The 19449-nt window shown below is 45.2% G+C and overlaps 1 protein-coding gene across 2 annotated transcripts in view; it reads left to right on the top strand.

Annotated features, from left to right (window-relative positions):
* acot7 (acyl-CoA thioesterase 7) overlaps positions 1-19449 on the top strand; it is an 87297-nt gene that overhangs the window by 43404 nt on the left and 24444 nt on the right. For both annotated transcript variants that reach the window (XM_083641038.1, XM_083641037.1), the window contains exon 7: positions 12969-13085. In XM_083641038.1, coding sequence (XP_083497164.1) covers positions 12969-13085 — 117 coding nt within the window. The remainder of the gene's footprint in view (positions 1-12968; positions 13086-19449) is intronic.

Below are 19449 nucleotides of genomic sequence, written 5' to 3'. Positions count from 1 at the left end.
TCGACGTCACTTTAGTCTCCGTTACCACCGACTTCTCCTTCACTCGCTTTGATGGAGAACAGAGAAAAGAACACATGAGCAGAGTCACGCTAGCAGCAGCTTATTGGTATTCCAGGCATGAGCAGATTGGACCATCCTCAGCATCATCTCTAGCATATAAATCCCACCGAGGAGAACATGAGAGAGAGAGAAGTCACCTGAAGCAAAGAAGGTATAGAAAGAGGCGGACAAAGCAAGATGTATGGTAGAGAGAGAGAGAGAGAGAGAGAGAGAGAGAGAGAGAGAGAGAGAGAGAGAGAGAGAGAGAGAGAGAGAGAGAGAGAGAGAGAGAGAGAGAGAGAGAGAGAGAGAGAGAGAGAGAGAGAGAGAGAGAGAGAGAGAGAGAGAGAGAGAGAGAGAGAGAGAGAGAGAGAGGAAGAAGACAGCTGGAGTCAAACCTATCTGTAAAGAGCAATTGAACAACCATGCCTGAAGCTCATACAATCAGCCAGACAGACACACACAAACAATCACACACACACACACACACACACACACACACACACACACACACACACACACACACACACACACACACACAGGCTCACACTCACATGCACAGGAGACATGCACATGCACACACACACACACACACATGTGCTGATCAACATCATCACCGCCTGTTCTGCCGATGGGACCTTGCTTAGGAATCATTGACCATGTTCCTCCAGGTTTGATAGCCTTTGGCACCAAGCTGCAGACATCCTGTGTCGTGTTGAAGAGGCACGGACCAAACTCTGTTGAATTTAATCAGAAGTGCTGCATCCTTGAGAGAGACTTTTGATGGTTTTCCCAGCTGAACGGGCTAGGCAAGGAGAGAATAACAGATGGTTTGTGTCGGGGGTTGGGGGGGAAGTAAGCGACTCTGCACATTTAGCTCTGACAGCACTCACTTGTGTTGTGAATAGGGATGTAACGGAGAAAGAGATCGGAGTGACGAGGACGAACGGGGAGACAGAGAACCAGATAACGAGGGCAAGGAGAAGAGCAGGTCCTCGTCCCAGGAGATGTGTGCTTCTGATGCTGTTCCAATTCTCTGCTGAGCTGACAAGCTATAGGGAACTAGAAGGGTTCAATCAGGGGTGGCCAAACTACGGCCCGCGGGCCAACAGAATCTGTAGCAAATGCAACGTTATATCAGCACAAGACAGACAGATGCCTATTATCAGCGGAGGTTGGTTTCTGCCGGGTTCTGCCTGTGTCGTGCTGCCATCTTTATTGGGGTCAGCTGTGTGAAGAGGCCTTCAGAGGGACACACCGGTGAGGACCAAATAAAAGAAGAAAACAGTTGACAGAGAGAGAGAGAGAGAGAGGGAGAGAGAGACAGAGAGACAGAGAGAGGGAGAGAGAGAGAGAGACAGAGAGAGTGACAGAGAGAGTGGAAAAGAGATGGATGTAGCGAGAAGGACAGGGTGGCAGGAGGATGGAGGGAGGGAGGGGAGGGGAGGGGAGGATGGAGGGAGGAGGGAGGGAGGGGAGGGGAGGGACAGATAAGTGTCAGATGTGTAATGGTTGACTTTTTAATTTGCAGCCCGCTGTGAAATCTGTCCAATTAAAAATCAAATGGGGAACAAGCATGCAGGTCATTTACAATGCAGTTTGTGCCCCGCCTCCCAACCCCTCCGCACACACGCACGCACACACACATACACGCACACACACACACACGCACACACACACACACATACGCGCGCACACACGCACACACACACACACACACACACGCGCGCACGCACGCACGCACACACACACACACACACACACACACACACACACACTCACGCACATCTTTCCCTGTACATGCCGATGCTCATTAAACAATGTTCCATGATGTTCACTGCTGCTGTTTGCACTACTCTTGTTTTGTTTACATAACCTAGTCAGGTCTCTCTCTCTCTCTCTCTCTCTCTCTCTCTCTCTCTCGTTCTCACTATCTCTCTCTGTCTCTCTCTCTCTCTCTCTCTCTCTCACTATCTCTCTCCCCCTCTCTCTCTTCACTATGGAAGAGAAGCAAACTGACATCTTCATGACAGGCTGTTCAGTTACTGTTTGTTGCCCCGTTAGCTTGTGCAAAAATGGCCCATGTAACTTGAGCCTAAGGAGGTGTAAAGAGCATACATATTCAGACACACACAGACACAGACACAGACAAATCACACACACAACCATAGACACATAGACAAATCACACACACAACCATAGACACATAGACAAATCACACACACAGACACATAGCCAAATCACAGACACAGACACATAGACAAATCACACACACAGACACATCAGACACATAGACAAATCACACACACAGACACATAGACACATAGACAAATCACACACACAGACACAGACACATAGACAAATCACACACACAGACACAGATACATAAACAAATCAAACACACAGACACATAGATAAACCACACACACAGACACAGACACATAGACAAATCACAGAGACTTAAATTAATTTAAGAGAGAGAGGGGCATCCAAACTGGATTTGTGAACAAGGCGCTTTAGAGCTCCAGGTAATCTTTCGTCCATGAATCAAATGCAGTATTCATTAAAACCTTTCATCATACATAAAACCTTTCATCATACTCAAAGTCAGTCAATCCTGCACTCTGACATCTTATATTCATGCCTCCACGCCAGCGGGAGCCGTGCCCAGAGGGCTTACGTTTTCCGGTTGTACGTCCGTACGTAAGCGTCTGAGTTTCTAGAGAAGTGCTCTATAAATTAAATGTATTATTATTATTATTATTATTATTATTATTATTATTATTATTATTATTATTATTATTACATCCCATTCTCGTGAATGCGATATCTCAGACAGGAATGCCTTGAGGGGATTTCTTAAAAAAATGGGTCAAACATCCACTTGCACTCAAGGATGAACTGATTCGATTTTGGTGGTCAAAGGTCAAGGTCACGTGCATCTTACGAACGCAGTACCTCAGTGTTAGAGGATGTCATCATTCCTACTATGATGTCATAGATCACTGATGATGCCACAGACGGTGATGATGTCATAATTCATAAATGTCTTAAATCATGTCGTCTCTGATGGCCTTACTGATGATGTCACAACGCAGTGTGATGTCATAGTCGGGACCTATAAGGGTGCGCTCTGCAAGTCCTCTGTAGTTGTTCATAGACTCATCTCACGGCAACCTTCTGCAACAGTTCCCATCTTCGAACCTTGCAGACTCAGCTATCAAGCGCTACAGCGTTCCTAGTTATCGAGACTTCAGTTTACCAAGTGTGTCTTGGACATTAAGTATCCGCACGTAAATCCACCAGTCTCACAGCGACCCTAACACTCAGGAAGTCACACACTAGTCCTCATCCATTAACTTGCTCTTCATTCTCTCTCCTACTTCTTTTTTTGTTGCTCACCCTTCTTTCTCTGCCCACCTCTCCTCATTACTTCATGTCCCCCCCCCCCACACACACACACACACACCTCTCCCTCCTTCCAGTTGGAAGGAAGCTTTCCACTTGTTTCCATGGAAACAGCAGTTGATTGCCACAGGTTGAGACCACTGCAGTCTGATTAAAACGATTAGACAAAGACGGATAATAACAAATCATAAAAAAAATAAACATGAACCACACGTTCGGTTCAGATGTTCCTGAGTATCTGACTCTAGTACGAGGACATTCGTCTGGATGAATTTTATTTAGTGGTAATTATAGCTGCTACTTCTACCAGAACTTTCTACTCCATTAGGCACATCGCGCACCGCTTGGACTGTAAATCCCTATTTAATGCCTATTTAATTTGGACTGTAAATTCATATTTAATGCCCACTTAACACTCCTATTTGTGTGTATAGTGTATTGGACTGCGCTTGCAATGATGTGATTTTGTCTTTTAGATGTTTTCCTTTTATCTCTGAATATTGACATGACCGCTACGCTGCATACTTACACTAAAACAAACGCCTCGTATGTAATCTTGCATCTTGTGGCAATAAAAGTGATTCTGATTCTGATCTGAAAATTCAAGGCTGAACTCCTGAAATAGTTCTAAGGGTTGAATGGCACAGAATGTGAGACCAGAAGTCTCCTTCCCCAGTAACTCATGGATTTTTACTGATCTGTGTGGGTGCGTTCTACGTTCTACAGTATATACTCACATGTATCAGTGTGTGTAAGAGAGAGAGAAAGGGAGAGAGACGGATAGGAAATACAAATGCGCACCTATAAAAGTGCTTTGTGTGAGTGGATTTCATACAGGGTGTTTGTGTGAGACAGAGTTGAGCCAGCGAGCATCTGAGCACAAGAAGAACAGATCCATCACTGTGGCTCTATGTGATCTGTCCTCTGATCTGATCTATGCTCAGTGAGTCTATAAACATGTCACTGGCAGAGGAACTCAGGGAGGCGGGGCATACAGTGGGTATATAAACCAAGCCCCCAGGAATAGCGCTGGGCTGTGAAGCCATTTGAACATGTTGGCGAAGCTCAGTATTGCAAGTCACGTGACGCCATGCAGCCCAGAAAGGAAAATTCCCATCCACTTGCATGGGGACCCCGGCAGCTGTTAAACCCAGGGGAATTTTTCCCGGGTCTCACTCAAAGTATAAAACGACTCTTTTAATTATCAAATAATTTTTTATGGGGCATTTCTTCCTTCAGAAGCCACTAAGAGCCGTATACGGGTGTATTTTCTTCTTTTAATACATCCATGGGTGGGAGGGGTGGGAGACGTCATGGAACACGTCATGGCACACATGCGCACTTCGCCTTAGGCCGCATGGTCGGGAAGTAAAACCAGGAAGACAACCCCTCCATGATGACTTCATGCGCCAGTGAGCAGCCTCCGTCCGAATGCAGAGGAACTCAGGGAGGCGGGGCATACATACATACATTTACATAATCTAACTGCATGTATAATTCTGTTAAAGCTGTGTTTATGCAGGCCTTGCGCCAAGCGAGGTTCACAACAGCTGGAAACAGTAAAATAGCAGACAAATATACCCAAAAAAATGTGGCTTACAGGACTTTCCGGGGGGGGGGGGGGGTGCTGCATGGCAATAATGTTAACAGGAGCTGTTTCTATGGTAACAGCTCATTAGGAGGCAATTGAAGCCGTTTGATGATACTGTTGAGCACTTGTTAGGGAGGGGATGAGGGAGATAGGAAGAGAGAGATGCGGTTGGTGCGTCAAGGTGGGAAGAGCGAAGAGAGAGGAGGGTCAGAAGCTGAAGATGAAAGAGATGTCAGGGAAATGAGGAGAGAGACAGAGGTCACGTATGACAAAAGGCAGCTCGGGTCTACTCTCCATACTCTCTCAGCCCCACTGGCTTTCTCATTCCCTCTTTCCTCGGTGTGTGTGTGTGTTGCAGGGAGTGCTGCTCGTAGGCAGTGTTGATGGCTCAATGTGTGTGTGTGTTGCATGGAGTGCTGCTCGTAGGCAGTGTTGATGGATCAGTGTGTGTGTTGCAGGGAGTGCTGCTCATAGGCAGTGTTGATGGCTCAATGTGTGTGTGTGTTGCATGGAGTGCTGCTCGTAGTCAGTGTTGATGGCTCGGTGTGTGTGTTGCATGGAGTGCTGCTCGTAGGCAGTGTTGATGGCTCAGTGTGTGTGTGTTGCATGGAGTGCTGCTCGTAGGCAGTGTTGATGGCTCAGTGTGTGTGTGTTGCATGGAGTGCTGCTCGTAGGCAGTGTTGATGGCTCAGTGTGTGTGTTGCATGGAGTGCTGCTCGTAGGCAGTGTTGATGGCTCGGTGTGTGTGTTGCATGGAGTGCTGCTCGTAGTCAGTGTTGATGGCTCAGTGTGTGTGTGTTGCATGGAGTGCTGCTCGTAGGCAGTGTTGATGGCTCGGTGTGTGTGTTGCATGGAGTGCTGCTCGTAGTCAGTGTTGATGGCTCAGTGTGTGTGTGTTGCATGGAGTGCTGCTCGTAGGCAGTGTTGATGGCTCGGTGTGTGTGTTGCATGGAGTGCTGCTCGTAGGCAGTGTTGATGGCTCAGTGTGTGTGTTGCATGGAGTGCTGCTCGTAGGCAGTGTTGATGGATCAGTGTGTGTGTTGCAGGGAGTGCTGCTCATAGGCAGTGTTGATGGCTCAATGTGTGTGTGTGTTGCATGGAGTGCTGCTCGTAGTCAGTGTTGATGGCTCGGTGTGTGTGTTGCATGGAGTGCTGCTCGTAGTCAGTGTTGATGGCTCAGTGTGTGTGTGTTGCATGGAGTGCTGCTCGTAGGCAGTGTTGATGGCTCAGTGTGTGTGTTGCAGGGAGTGCTGCTCGTAGGCAGTGTTGATGGCTCAGTGTGTGTGTTGCATGGAGTGCTGCTCGTAGTAGGGCTGTGAATCTTCACTGGCCTCACGACTCGATTCGATTACGATTCAGAAGGCTACGATTCGATTCGATTACGATTATCGATGCATCTCGATGCATCTTAAATCGATGCATCACTTTTTTCCCCAATACGTGATTTATTTTTTCTCGCTCTCTTTTTTATCACTGTGTGGCTACTTTTAAAATAAAAGTGCATTTGGAATTGCATTGCATTATGATCCAAATAAACAACTGCATGTACTTCCATTATATTTTATTCGATTATTAAAAAAAAAAATAATAATAATAATCGATTTTTGACATTTGTGAATCGATGCAGAATCGTGCACGTCCGCATCGCGATGCATCTTATAATCGATTATTTTTGACACCCCCAGCTCGTAGGCAGTGTTGATGGCTGACAAGAGCTGCCCGGAAGACTCCCCTCTCATTGTTCTCAAGCCTGTTGCCGGTGGAAAGCATTGTGCCAGAAGATTTGGGCAGAAATCGTCACAAGCAATCCAATCATGGAGGTTTTGTGCCCCGTGGCAAACTGGGCTGCACTATAGGGACTTGGTTACTAATTGCCCCCCCCCCCCCCCCCCCCCCGTTTGGAGTGAGCCGTCCCTTTCTCCTCTTCACACACTCCATCTCCATCCTCCCCCCTCTCTCCCTTTCGTGTTCCCACCCCGCGGCAAAGGGAGAGTCACAGTGTGCCGCGTCGCTCAGTGGATGTGTAACGCCGGCCCTGCGGCTGTCTTGGCCTCGCTTGTCCTCATTTGCAGTCTCACATTGAGCCTCACTTCAACCTTTATATCGACTGACAGTACAAGGAAAAGAGGGTTTTCATGGTTGGTTGTGTGCAAACATGGAAAGCGCCGGGCCGGGCCGGGCGGGGCCGGGCAGGAGGCTGTCTGTCTCGGGAGTTTTTCTCCCATTTTCTCTCCCTAATTGCACTTGGCCAATTCCCCCCTGCTGTCCGGGTCGTTGCTGCACCCCCTCTGCCGATCTGGGGGAGAGTCGTACACTAGCAGCACACGCTTGCCTCTGATACAGTGCAGTTGCCAACCGCTTCTTTTCACCAGTAGGACGTAGCCTCGCGGGAGGACCCGAGCGCCCCCCGCCCCGACGGACCCGAGGAGGCGCTAGGGCAGCTACTAGGACGCATATACCCCAACCGGCTTCCCACCAGCAGACACGGCCAATTGTGTCTGCAGGAATGTCTGACCAGTCCGGAAGTACCGCTGCCGGGAATTGAACCCGGGTCTCCGCGGTGGTAGTAGGCGCGTGCTTTTAAGAATTTATATTTCTAATCAAAAGAGCAAGAACCGGCAATTCATCATGATCTGATCTGGCTTACTGTAGCTAAATAGATCCTAAAATGCTCTTAGCTCAAATGCCCCTTGTTGACTCCATTACAGTTGTTGTTACTGCGGTATTCCTGATATACCTTAAAATGTTTAGTAGAGAACCATCTGCTAATAGCAACCAAGAGAAGACTCTTATTGCTCTGTAAAGCTAGACGATGTTGGCAGATTGAAACTAGCCTTAAAATGATTTAAAAAGCAAACAGAAATTTTGTTCTACGTGTAATGGATTTTACACTAAAAGTTCACAGTTTCCCTATAACATACTGCCCCTACAAAACTGCAGGAAAACAGAGCCTGCTATCTGAATGGCTAATAAGAAGATCATGTCATTGTCGATAAGATGAACATCATACAGTCCAAATCACATGACACATATATAAACTAGGTCGAACTAGAACAATGATCATCATATTGTCCTTTTGGTTCAACTTTAAGGTGACTAATCTAAAGTTTTAGATTCTGTTTACATAATTAAGTGTCTTGTATAATTAAGTGTCTTGTATGTTGTATGTCATCATGTTGATCTCTGGTAAGTGTCTGGAGGGCTACATGCTCAGACATGACCACTCCAGACCGTGCGGTGCCTTACCTTCACCCAGGGGAAAGGTTCCATCCTAGGTGAGATCGCATCCATTTTCACATGACAGGGTGGAGACAGGGAGGAAGAACTACACGTGACAGGGTGGAGACAGGGAGGAAGAACTACACATGACAGGGTGGAGACAGAGAGGAAGAACTACACATGACAGGGTGGACACAGGGAGGAAGAACTACACGTGACAGGGTGGAGACAGGGAGGAAGAACTACACGTGACAGGGTGGAGACAGGGAGGAAGAACTACACATGACAGGGTGGAGACAGAGAGGAAGAACTACACATGACAGGGTGGAGACAGGGAGGAAGAACTACACATGACAGGGTGGAGACAGGGAGGAAGAACTACACGTGACAGGGTGGAGACAGGGAGGAAGAACTACACATGACAGGGTGGAGACAGAGAGGAAGAACTACACATGACAGGGTGGAGACAGGGAGGAAGAACTACACATGACAGGGTGGAGACAGGGAGGAAGAACTACACGTGACAGGGTGGAGACAGGGAGGAAGAACTACACATGACAGGGTGGAGACAGAGAGGAAGAACTACACATGACAGGGTGGAGACTGGGAGGAAGAACTACATGTGACAGGGTGGAGACAGGGAGGAAGAACTACACATGACAGGGAGGAGACAGGGAGGAAGAACTACACGTGACAGGGTGGAGACAGGGAGGGAGAACTACACATGACAGGGAGGAGACAGGGAGGAAGAACTACACGTGACAGGGAGGAGACAGGGAGGAAGAACTACACGTGACAGGGTGGAGACAGGGAGGAAGAACTACACATGACAGAGTGGAGACAGGGAGGAAGAACTACACGTGACAGGGTGGAGACAGGGAGGAAGAACTACACGTGACAGGGTGGAGACAGGGAGGAAGAACTACACATGACAGGGTGGAGACAGGGAGGAAGAACTACACATGACAGAGTGGAGACAGGGAGGAAGAACTACACGTGACAGGGAGGAGACAGGGAGGAAGAACTACACATGACAGAGTGGAGACAGGGAGGAAGAACTACACATGACAGGGTGGAGACAGGGAGGAAGAACTACACATGACAGAGTGGAGACAGGGAGGAAGAACTACACATGACAGGGTGGAGACAGGGAGGAAGAACTACACGTGACAGGGAGGAAGAACTACACATGACAGGGTGGAGACACGGAGCAGGGCTTTGGGAAATGCCTCTCAACAGGCTTTAGGGAGGCAGTTCAATATATCCACTCCTCCACACTTTAAGCCCCACAAGCAATAGTTTTCCTGAAGTGTGGCTGCAGCTTATGAACCGCGGTCAAATCAAGAGGGCATTTTTAACGGATGTATTTCCGATCCGATCAGCCTTTCAACAAAGTGTGGCATTTGCTCTTTCCTCTTTGAAGGGAGCCGGATCTTATGGCTCCGTTCCTTTCTGAGAGCCGTTCAAAATAGCGTCCCCCCCCCCCCCCTTTTTTTTTTAGGGGGCGGGCACTAGCCTACTGTTTATCTGTGAAATCACTAGGATAAAGATATGGTACGATTTGGATCGGATTTGATCTTAGACCCACCACTATTTAATTTTGCATTTTGAAATGTCCTGTGGGAAATTTAAGTGAGCTTTTCCCCCCCACCTCTCTGACGAAGATGTAACTCATGCGGGAGAAATAATCTACTTTCCAGCAGCCTTCACAGATGTTAGCATTATCAGCTCAATCAAATGCCGGTGCTGCTGTGGCCATTTGGGATAGGAAAAAGGTCAAAGTAATATAGCATGTTTAATGAATCAACCGAGCAGGCCCACTATGACAGCGCTTTTTGTTTGTACTCCCACATATTTGGCTGTCGTGATAAATACAGCCACACAGTGCAGATGGTAGGAGCCAAGCCAGCCATCAAGTAGTATGACACGGGGACACTAAAGACAACTCAGAAGGAGTGATCGGGGTGGCTCTACTACTGGGTCTGAATGTCATCTCTTTTTAAGTGAGCATATGTTCACAAACACACACACGTTACACACGCACACTTTCTCCAAGATGAGAAACAGATGCCACCCACTCCTCTGTTTCCCCTCCTAGACATCTCTAACCCACCCACGCACTAAGATGTCCCACTTTCTGTGAGGAACCTGCAAACAACTGGGTTTCTCCCTCACAGCCGTCGTTGCCATATGTGCAGCAGCACATCCAGCCTGGTGGAGATGAATGCAGGGGCAGCTCTTGTGAATCCATGTGGGTCCAATTTGTGGCCTCTCCTCCAGCAGCGACGGCGCGTTATGGCTTTCAAACCTCAATTTGCAACTTTGATTTTCTCTTCTCAGTGTTCAATGGGGAATGACGTTTAGAGGTTTTGCACTAAAAAAGACGGCTGTAGATTCTAAATGTGTTTGGCCTTCATCAGTGGATACTCTTCTTTTGTGTGTTGTCTCGCCCCCTGAAGCACTTGTAAGCTGGTAACTGACAAACTGCCCTGCAAAGTTATTTTATGAATCATCATTTGATATAGTCTTACATCTAAATGTAGCTGTAAAGCAGCCGAGGACTCAGGCTTCTTTGGTCCACATGAAACACATTGGTACAGTATTACTTAAAAAAAAAGATACTTATTCCTTCAAGTATTGGCAAATGCTGCTTATCCCTTAAGTCTTAGCTGATGCAGACTGTGTTGCACAGTTGATTTGACTACTGTTGACAAAATGCACTATTTATTGTAAGTCGCTTTGGATAAAAGCGTCTGCTAAAGGATTACATTACATTACATCATTTAGCAGCTAAATGATGTAATGTGATGTACCGGTAATAATAGATGGATAAACTGCATTCACATTTCATTATTGTACTCAAGCAGTGTCCTTTGCAATTTGAACAGTATTTAATTAACTACATTATGTTCTTTTTGTGTGATACCATGATGCCAAGTTCTGCGGTAGCCTATATACTGTCCAGGCTAGGAGAAGCTGGTCAGATGCCTACACCACTGTTGAGTTCATACACTCATACAGTTTGTTGATGACATTTTTGCCTCTTTTCCAAATTAAAATTAGGTTCACTCTACGTCGAGGTTTAGTTTAATCGTGCAAAAAACAACAACAAACAAAAACAGAGCTTACATAAAAAATAGTGTGAAAAGTTTTACCTTTATTTATACAGGGGGAGTCTCACTGAGAGCAATGCTCTCTTTTTTAGGAGCGCCCTGTTCACATTCACACACACACATTCACACCTGGAAGCTGACCAGTACAACCAGTCTGATCTGCTGGCCACTGAGCAGCTCCACTGGAGCAGTTGGGGTTAAGGGCCTTGCTCAAGGGCACCTCAGTGGTGGTAATGAGGGAGAGGCAAGCGCTGCTTTTTCCACTTTCCCCACCCAGATTTATCCTGCCGGTCCCGGGGATTGAACCAACGACCTTCTGGTCATAAGCTCACTTCTCTTAAGCTTTGGGCCACCACTGCCCCAGTTTACGAAAGCATTTCAGCCCGAAAAACTCCTAAAAGCTCTATATACTGTCTGACATTTTTAAGACTTGCACAGGGCGATGAATGAGAATGAAATGTTATGGAAGCTCTGCATGACAGGAAATTGCAAGGAGCCTCATTCATAATTCAACCTCAGGTAGATCTTTCTTTTATTCTAATTATTATTATTAGGAATCCATTAGGCATTACTCTGTCTCAGCATGCTCTCAAACATCTTCCTCCAGCATAATGACTACATTTAACCTTGTCTAAATGGCTACTTTAGATTTGCGGAGAAAACCACTGGAGCGCCGCCTGCTCCATTATGCCTTTTGATTGCAGACAAAAGAAAGTGCTCGCAGCTTTTGATAACTGCCATAAAAGCTTGATTGTGGCATGCAGCATTCATTTGAGACTAACAAGTCACTGGAGGAACGCTGATCCACTTTGTGATCAGAACATTTTAGACGCGACTCATCGTTTCTCATCCAGAAGATTGACGTCCCTTTCAATGGGATGTTACTTTCAACGGGAGTCTTCATTTTAAATGGGCAATATTAAGTTTCAATAAATGCTATACTGTATGTTGTTTACAGAAGTTCAGAACATGTCTTTTGTATATGTTGCAGCATTGCAGCAGGTAGTGTTTAATACAAACCACAAACACACACACACACACACACACACACACACACACCACATTTTCAATACATCCTTATCAAACTTCAACATTTCCAGACCAAAGCTCATTCTTAATTTTTTTACCTTGCAAAAAAGATACAAACTATTAACATTTCATGTGTATTTTTATTTTAGTTGAACAGTTTTTAGTTTATTTCAGTAATTCAGTTTATGACAATGATTTTAATCCATTTTAATAGCCATTTGATTACTCATCAGGTTTAAAGGACGTTATATTTTATTGATAAGATGAGAGGAGAATTACCTTGAAAAATAAATGACCTTTAGGATTGAGGTAATCGCTCGAGACAGACCTTCGACTTGAGATGATTCTCAACCAGTCGGAGAACCACTTTGAATTCCTGGGACAGAGTGAAATTTAACCTTTTATGTTTGTTTATTCCATGTCCATCATGGTCAAGTCAAGTCAGATTCATTTACAGTACTTTCTTTGGTGATGGTTAGCTGATAAACCAAGGATGATAACAATACCTCAGGTTTGAGTCCTCTGAAAACATGCTACTACATGTCAAACTGTGTGTGTTGTTGAAACAGGCGTGACCATGAAGCTGATGGACGAGGTGGCCGGCATTGTGGCGGCCCGACACTGCAACACCAACATCGTCACTGCCTCAGTGGGTCCCATCAACTTCCATCGCAAGATCAAGAAAGGTGAGGAGGATGAACTCGGATACCTTCTTTATTTGCTACTAATCAGATTTGGTACAAACGCAGAGCTTAAAGTGACTGATAATTACAAATATCCACAGGGTTTAGGAATATAGCTCAACGGTCACGTGACGTTTCTTGCCCCAGAAGTGAATTCCCCATTCATTTTCTCCATAGACATTTCGAAAAATCTTTATATAACGAGTGTTTACGGCTTGAACCAAAGACGATGTGATTCAAGCAAAACGGCCCAACTTCAACTCACTTCCTGTCATTTTGTCACGTGGGTTTTGCCCATGGTTTTCCACGGACACGCCCACTTAGGAGACTTTCAGCAGGTCTGAGTCAACGGTTGACCACGCCCATTTAGGAGACTTGCTGCTACCATTTGTTAGAATTGGCGGAGCCTGCGGTGACCCATCTATAGGACGAATCAGCGTGACGTCACTTGCCACCCAGAAATGCGGAACCCCGCGGCAGTTAATAGTATGAGTTGTGTCAAACAAACGTTAATATCTCAAAAACGATATATCACATCGCTTATATTTTGACATTCTGAGTGAGAGCAGAATTAGCTCAAGAGTTTGATGTATAATATATGCATGTCGTATTAAAGTTGTGTGAACTGTCGCAGTTTTTAAAATGTAAACAGAGTCAAGCGGCTAGAGCAGACACTCATGCCTCGCGCCACTTGGGCTCCATAGGGTTCTATTGCCGTTGCCACCCAGTGGCGCGGTTTGTTTACCAAAATGCTCCTCGGCTGATCCCTCGTATAGTAATATAATTATATATAATATAATATTGAACCAAGCCAACCAGTCTTCCAGAGAATCCTGGGTGACCATAAAACATTTCACTTTCAGCGAAAACAAAAAATAAATGTAGGAAAAAAGATAAAAAAATAATATATATATTTTTTTTTTGGTGAAAGTGAAATGTTTTATGGTCACTCACGATTCTCTGGAAGACTGTTTGGCTTCGTTCGAGCCTTAAAACTCGGTATATACGGATTTTTCGAAATGTCTATGGAGAAAATGAATGGGGAAATCACTGCTGGGGTAAGAAATGTCACATGAATGTTGAGCTCTATACCTCTCCAAAATAAGACAAATAACTGGATTATTATTTTTTTTATTTGCTTTTGCTTAGAAATTAAGGCATTAACGAACCACACTTCATAAATACCCAATTACTTCATAATGTGGAAAAAGCCAACAGCCTATAAATTCAGTCGCATGCAGTGGCATTTCATATTTGGAGTAGCCAACGTTAACAGCTGTCAAGTTGCTCTTAATCAAGACCAGAGCTGTCTTTCATAGAGCCGCTGCATCTGAAAGAACACATACAACTGTTTTCCATTACAAACCTTTGTCTCTGGGGTCATTGTTTCCTCGTTGCTCAAGTGAGAAATCACTTAAGTGAGTTAAGTCACCCTAATCCTTTCAGGTACGTTATGTACGAAACCCAAGCCTCTTATTTCAAAAGTTAATTCAAGAATTTAATTATTTTTGTTTTTGACAAAGGCCATTATCAATTTAACCCTTCCCATCGTGGCAGGAAAAGGAGACACCCACCCACAGTAAAGTACTTATTGTATTATTCAGAGAAACATTTTTGAAGGGAAGCCACAATTTGACTGTGACTCCAGGGATCCCGCATTGTACACAATTAACTCATTGAGTGCCAGCCACTTTTGGAGAACGGACGCTCCCAGTGCCAGAGTTTTCAGAGCGTTTTCAGTGATTTCTCGAGGCCCACAGAATATTGTGTGATATTACTATGTAAACACCGAACACGCAAAAAGAACAAGGAGACTCTATTGTATCATCAGCAAAAAAAAGTTTATTGATACCATTTTCCGTTCTTTAGTTATGAGCCGGAGAAGATAGGTTGTTTTCAGCGTTTTCAGGCATTTCAAATTATAAGCTGAGATATTCAGCCTTTTGTGAAATGCAGCATTTCAAGCACATTCACTGACTCTAGATACGGTAATATTTTCTGATGTAGTGATGTGGTGTAGTTGTGTCCTGCCCTGCGTGCCCCACCCCCCCTCCCCCCCCTCAGCTGAAAACTCCTCCCCACACTAGTAACACACAGCCTCGCACCAAGCGTCTAGGAAGCCTGGGAAGCGCCGCCTCCCAGGCAGCGCAACATGGAGAAGCCACACGCGGACTGCAGTGAAAGGTTTGGCTTTTCAGTGTCGCGCTGCTGCTTTTCTAGCGGCTAATCATGTGGAGAAACTATGCTGACAGACAGACAGAGGCAGAAGGACTCAGTTGTGTGCGCGGATTGACTGTGTTCGCACGCACCGTCAGTTGCAGCCAGAACAATCTACCGTACATGGCTCTGGACTGCAGCATGAGCGGGTTCTCTTTCATCAAGGCTATTTCAGGCTGTGTATTCCTGACATTTCTGTAATCTGGAGAGCACTGTCGCCACCTAAGGGTTCTGTAAAATAGGTTATAGACCTCCAATAGCTACTATAGTTGTACAGGAGCTGCGGAAGGCTTTGATCGACGTCCCACCGTCAAAAAACGCATTGGACGTCGAAGGACGTCCGTGGCACTCTACGTCACTATTTAATTGGACGTCGAAGGACGTCCATGGCACTCAATGAGTTAACAGACTCAAGATGATTGTTTTGATTAATAGGGATCTATTGATAAAAACAATATTCTCATGACAGTTTCTTAATTGGATCTTGATTGCGGATGAATTTTTTTTCAAATCTAACTGAAAGCAATCACATTACTTCTCTAAGTGGAGTAAATGGATGGATTACATTTATGGATTATAGTTTTGCTCTGGTTAGTGTCTGTGTCTATTCATGTGTTGGATGGGATATGATCCAGATATCCAGTGTTGAGAATGAGAATCAGATGTTATGATTATCTCAGGACATTGTGTTAACACTGACTGGACCGGCTACTCTTGGAAAACTTTCCACGATAGTTCAGCGGCAGCGCAACTGTGTCAGTTCAGCTCTAACTCTGCTTTATCTATATTCAAGCAGGAGAATCCACTCAAAACACTGTCTTCTAGAAGTCCTCAGTGAAAAGGAGTGGGTAGTAAGGTGGGAGGAAGAGAAGGTTTAAAACATTTAAAACACAACTTTCTGAGAGTTAGAGCCAGTTGGTTCCAAGTTGCAGCGACAGAGAACTGAACAGCACCTGACCTTGGACAGATACGTTGAGATCCATATCCGCATCTTTCAGCTGGTCCTGGTTACTCCACTTTCTGCCTCCATCTGCCCACTGAGCGTAGGTGATGGTGACATGATTTCCCGTGGCTTTTATATGGTAAATGGCCTGCATTTATATAGCGCTTTTATCCAAAGCGCTTTACAATCAGTAGGTACGTACATTCACATGGCGGCAGGCTACCACGCAGGGTGCTGGCACACCATCGGGAGCAATTTGGGGTTCAGTATCTTGCCCAAGGACACTTCGACATGGAGACTGGAGGAAGTGGGAATCGAACCACCGACCTCTTTTATCCAAAGTGATTAGTGGACGACCCGCTCTACCTGCTGAGCTACAGCCGCCCAAGAGTCTTTTATAGAGACTTATATTAGATGTTATGTCACCAGTTATAGGTTTCCCATTTTGCTTAAGGTGGTCAGACAACTGGCAGAGACCAAAGGAAAAATCCACACTACAACAGCTGACATTTAAAAAACAGCAGTTCACCTTGTATGTATAGCTTGCATCCCTGGATCCATTTTCTTGTGTGTGTATCTTTCTCATTCACATGTTGAACCGGTCAAATGTAAATGACGTGATGTTACATTGAGATATTCCCAGTGCAGCTACGATAGAGTTTGATAGCAGAAAATAATCCGGCTGTCGAAAACAGGTTGATCATTTGGTGTCAAAATCAAAGAGAATGGACCCCCCCCCCCCCCCCCAACCACTGACTTTAGGAAGAGTAAAGTACCTCAAGTCTCTGATGTCTTTCTCAATATACTGTGTCTTATTTGACACTAAGAAAATGAGTCAGCGAGGTGGTGGTCATTGATGAAAGCGACAGTAGTTCTGTCAGCGCTCCTCTCCCTCATCCATTACAGCAAGGAGCCCGGAGGTAGAAAGAGGTAGAAGAAGACAGGGATGGAGTGCAGACGAAATGAGCCGAACTTCAAAAGGTGAACCTGGGATGAAAGGAGATTTGGCGGAGGGAGGAGTGAGTTTCATCAGCGATGAAGAGCTGAGGAGAGAGAGAGAGAGAGAGAGAAAGAGGGACAGAGATGCATAAACAATAGTCCTGATGATGGTTTTGTTTATTGATTTTAGATTTCATTTCACTGATCCAGCGCAATTTGATCCAATGAGTGAGTGACAGTAAAGACAAGAGACAGAGAGGGAATGATGTGTGACATAGCTGGAACTGACGGTGGAATAAAACACTGAATTGTTATTATAATGCTCGGATAGGGAATTCCAGTTGCAGGAAACAACAGGAAAATTGATAGGGATGTAAAATGATCTTTATAATGCCTCTAACTACGTCTGACGCAAACATTGACTATTTGACCTAAGATCTTTGCATTCAATATGGATTTCTTTATTTAAGACTAGAGTAGAGAGTTAAGGATAGAGTTAAGGTGGGTCTACTCTGTACGAGCTGACTACCTGCATCATTTCAGCATTGGACGCTGACGTCACCTGCTGTGCACGTTCTAGCATATAGAGACAAGTCTCCCATAACAACATATTAAAGTCTCCCATAACAACATATTAAAGTCTCCCATAACAACATATTGGCTCGTTAACACATAGATAATAAATTAGCCCTGTGATATTTCTAATGCCATGGTTTCACAAATTTATAGGATGAAAGGGGAGCTAGAAATCCTATTAATATTCACCATTGGCAAAAAAAAAAAAAAAGGAAAATAAAAGGAATTGGACATGATCCATGACAACAACATTTCGGTGGTCACAAAGATTTACCTGTTCAGTCTGCTGAATGTTCAGTCTGCTGAATGTTCAGTCTGCTGAATGGTATTTTCAGTCAAGATGTAATTAGTTGGAAATGAGAACTATTACTTTGCCTGTATACAGTCTGCTAATGCAGAAATGTAAACTCAATTTCTGTGAAACTTTAACAGGAAGGAGGCTATGGATAATTAAAGGTATGCCCATCCCAGTTTAGTCCATATGACATAATTGATTGGATTTAGATAGCACTTTTCAAGGCACCCAACGTGCTTGAGATGAAATCCTGGCATGGACTTTCCTCTGACCAGAATAGCTGCATCCAACGGCTCCTCGGGGATGGGACTTGCTGCCAATTTGGGATAGTGGCTGACCTTCAACATATCAGTCCAGAAAGAGCTCTTTGAATTATGAAGTTACTCATTATGAAAGGTTTTTAAAATCCACTCACAGCTTCATCAACACTTGGTGTGTGACATCATCAAGCAGATCATGGTGTGCCACTGAGCCTCATACGGCCATGGCAGAGATGCTGTAGGTGCTGACATGTTGATACTGACAGACAGGAGTGTGACTGGGCTCCATGCTGCTGGCGGTAACATGTATTCTGTATGGACCAGACAAGGAACTGGAGGGGAAGGGAAAACATATTTCCGGCCTACAGTATGTATCAAGTTACATTGAAATGAATTGGGTGGCTATTTTGCCTTGCCTTATTCAAATGCTTAAGTGGGTAATTGCTATGATTTGTTTCCAGCATTATGGAAACTACCGAATTATGACCAATACGGGGGCACGGTGGCGCAGAGGTAGCGCTCTAGCCTTGCACACTCGCCTCACAGCAAGAAGGTCCTGGGTTCGATTCCCGCCTTTGATGCTGTTGGCACTGGGTCTCCCCATGCCCTCGGGTTCCTGGTGCCCAGGTGGGTTATCCCGTGAGAAAGGGACTTTTTGTGTGGAGTTAGCATGTTCTCCCAGTGCTCGCCTGGGGTTTACTCCATGTATAACCCCCCACTAAAAACATGCAGAAGATCGTCATCTGACCAGCGGCGGTTGGAAGAAGTTGGTCCCCAGGCGCTCCACTGTCTTCTGTCTTTGTCTTCCACAAACGTGGAAGACAAATATCACGGTGCCTCTGCATTGATGTGTGTCTGTGACTAATAACGACGGGGTTTGTCTGTCCAATTGTATCTGATTGAAGGATGAAAATGAAAAGGTGTTCCTAAACACACAAAAAAGCTGATTTAGAGTTGGCACTGTCATTCCCCCCAGAAATGTACCAATTATGGCGTACTGAGATACATGGCGTGTGAACCAGTCCATACGTCTTGAAAAATCTACTCAATATCACAATCTCAGGAGATCGTACAGTACATTGAGTAAGACGAACGCTCCAGCACTGAATAATACGCCACTCAAATCTTTATCGTCTA

The sequence above is a fragment of the Poromitra crassiceps genome (assembly GCF_964638095.1).
Source record: "Poromitra crassiceps genome assembly, chromosome: 8".
In the NCBI taxonomy this organism is placed as follows: domain Eukaryota; kingdom Metazoa; phylum Chordata; class Actinopteri; order Beryciformes; family Melamphaidae; genus Poromitra; species Poromitra crassiceps.
This window is presented reverse-complemented; position numbering and strand designations above follow the sequence as displayed.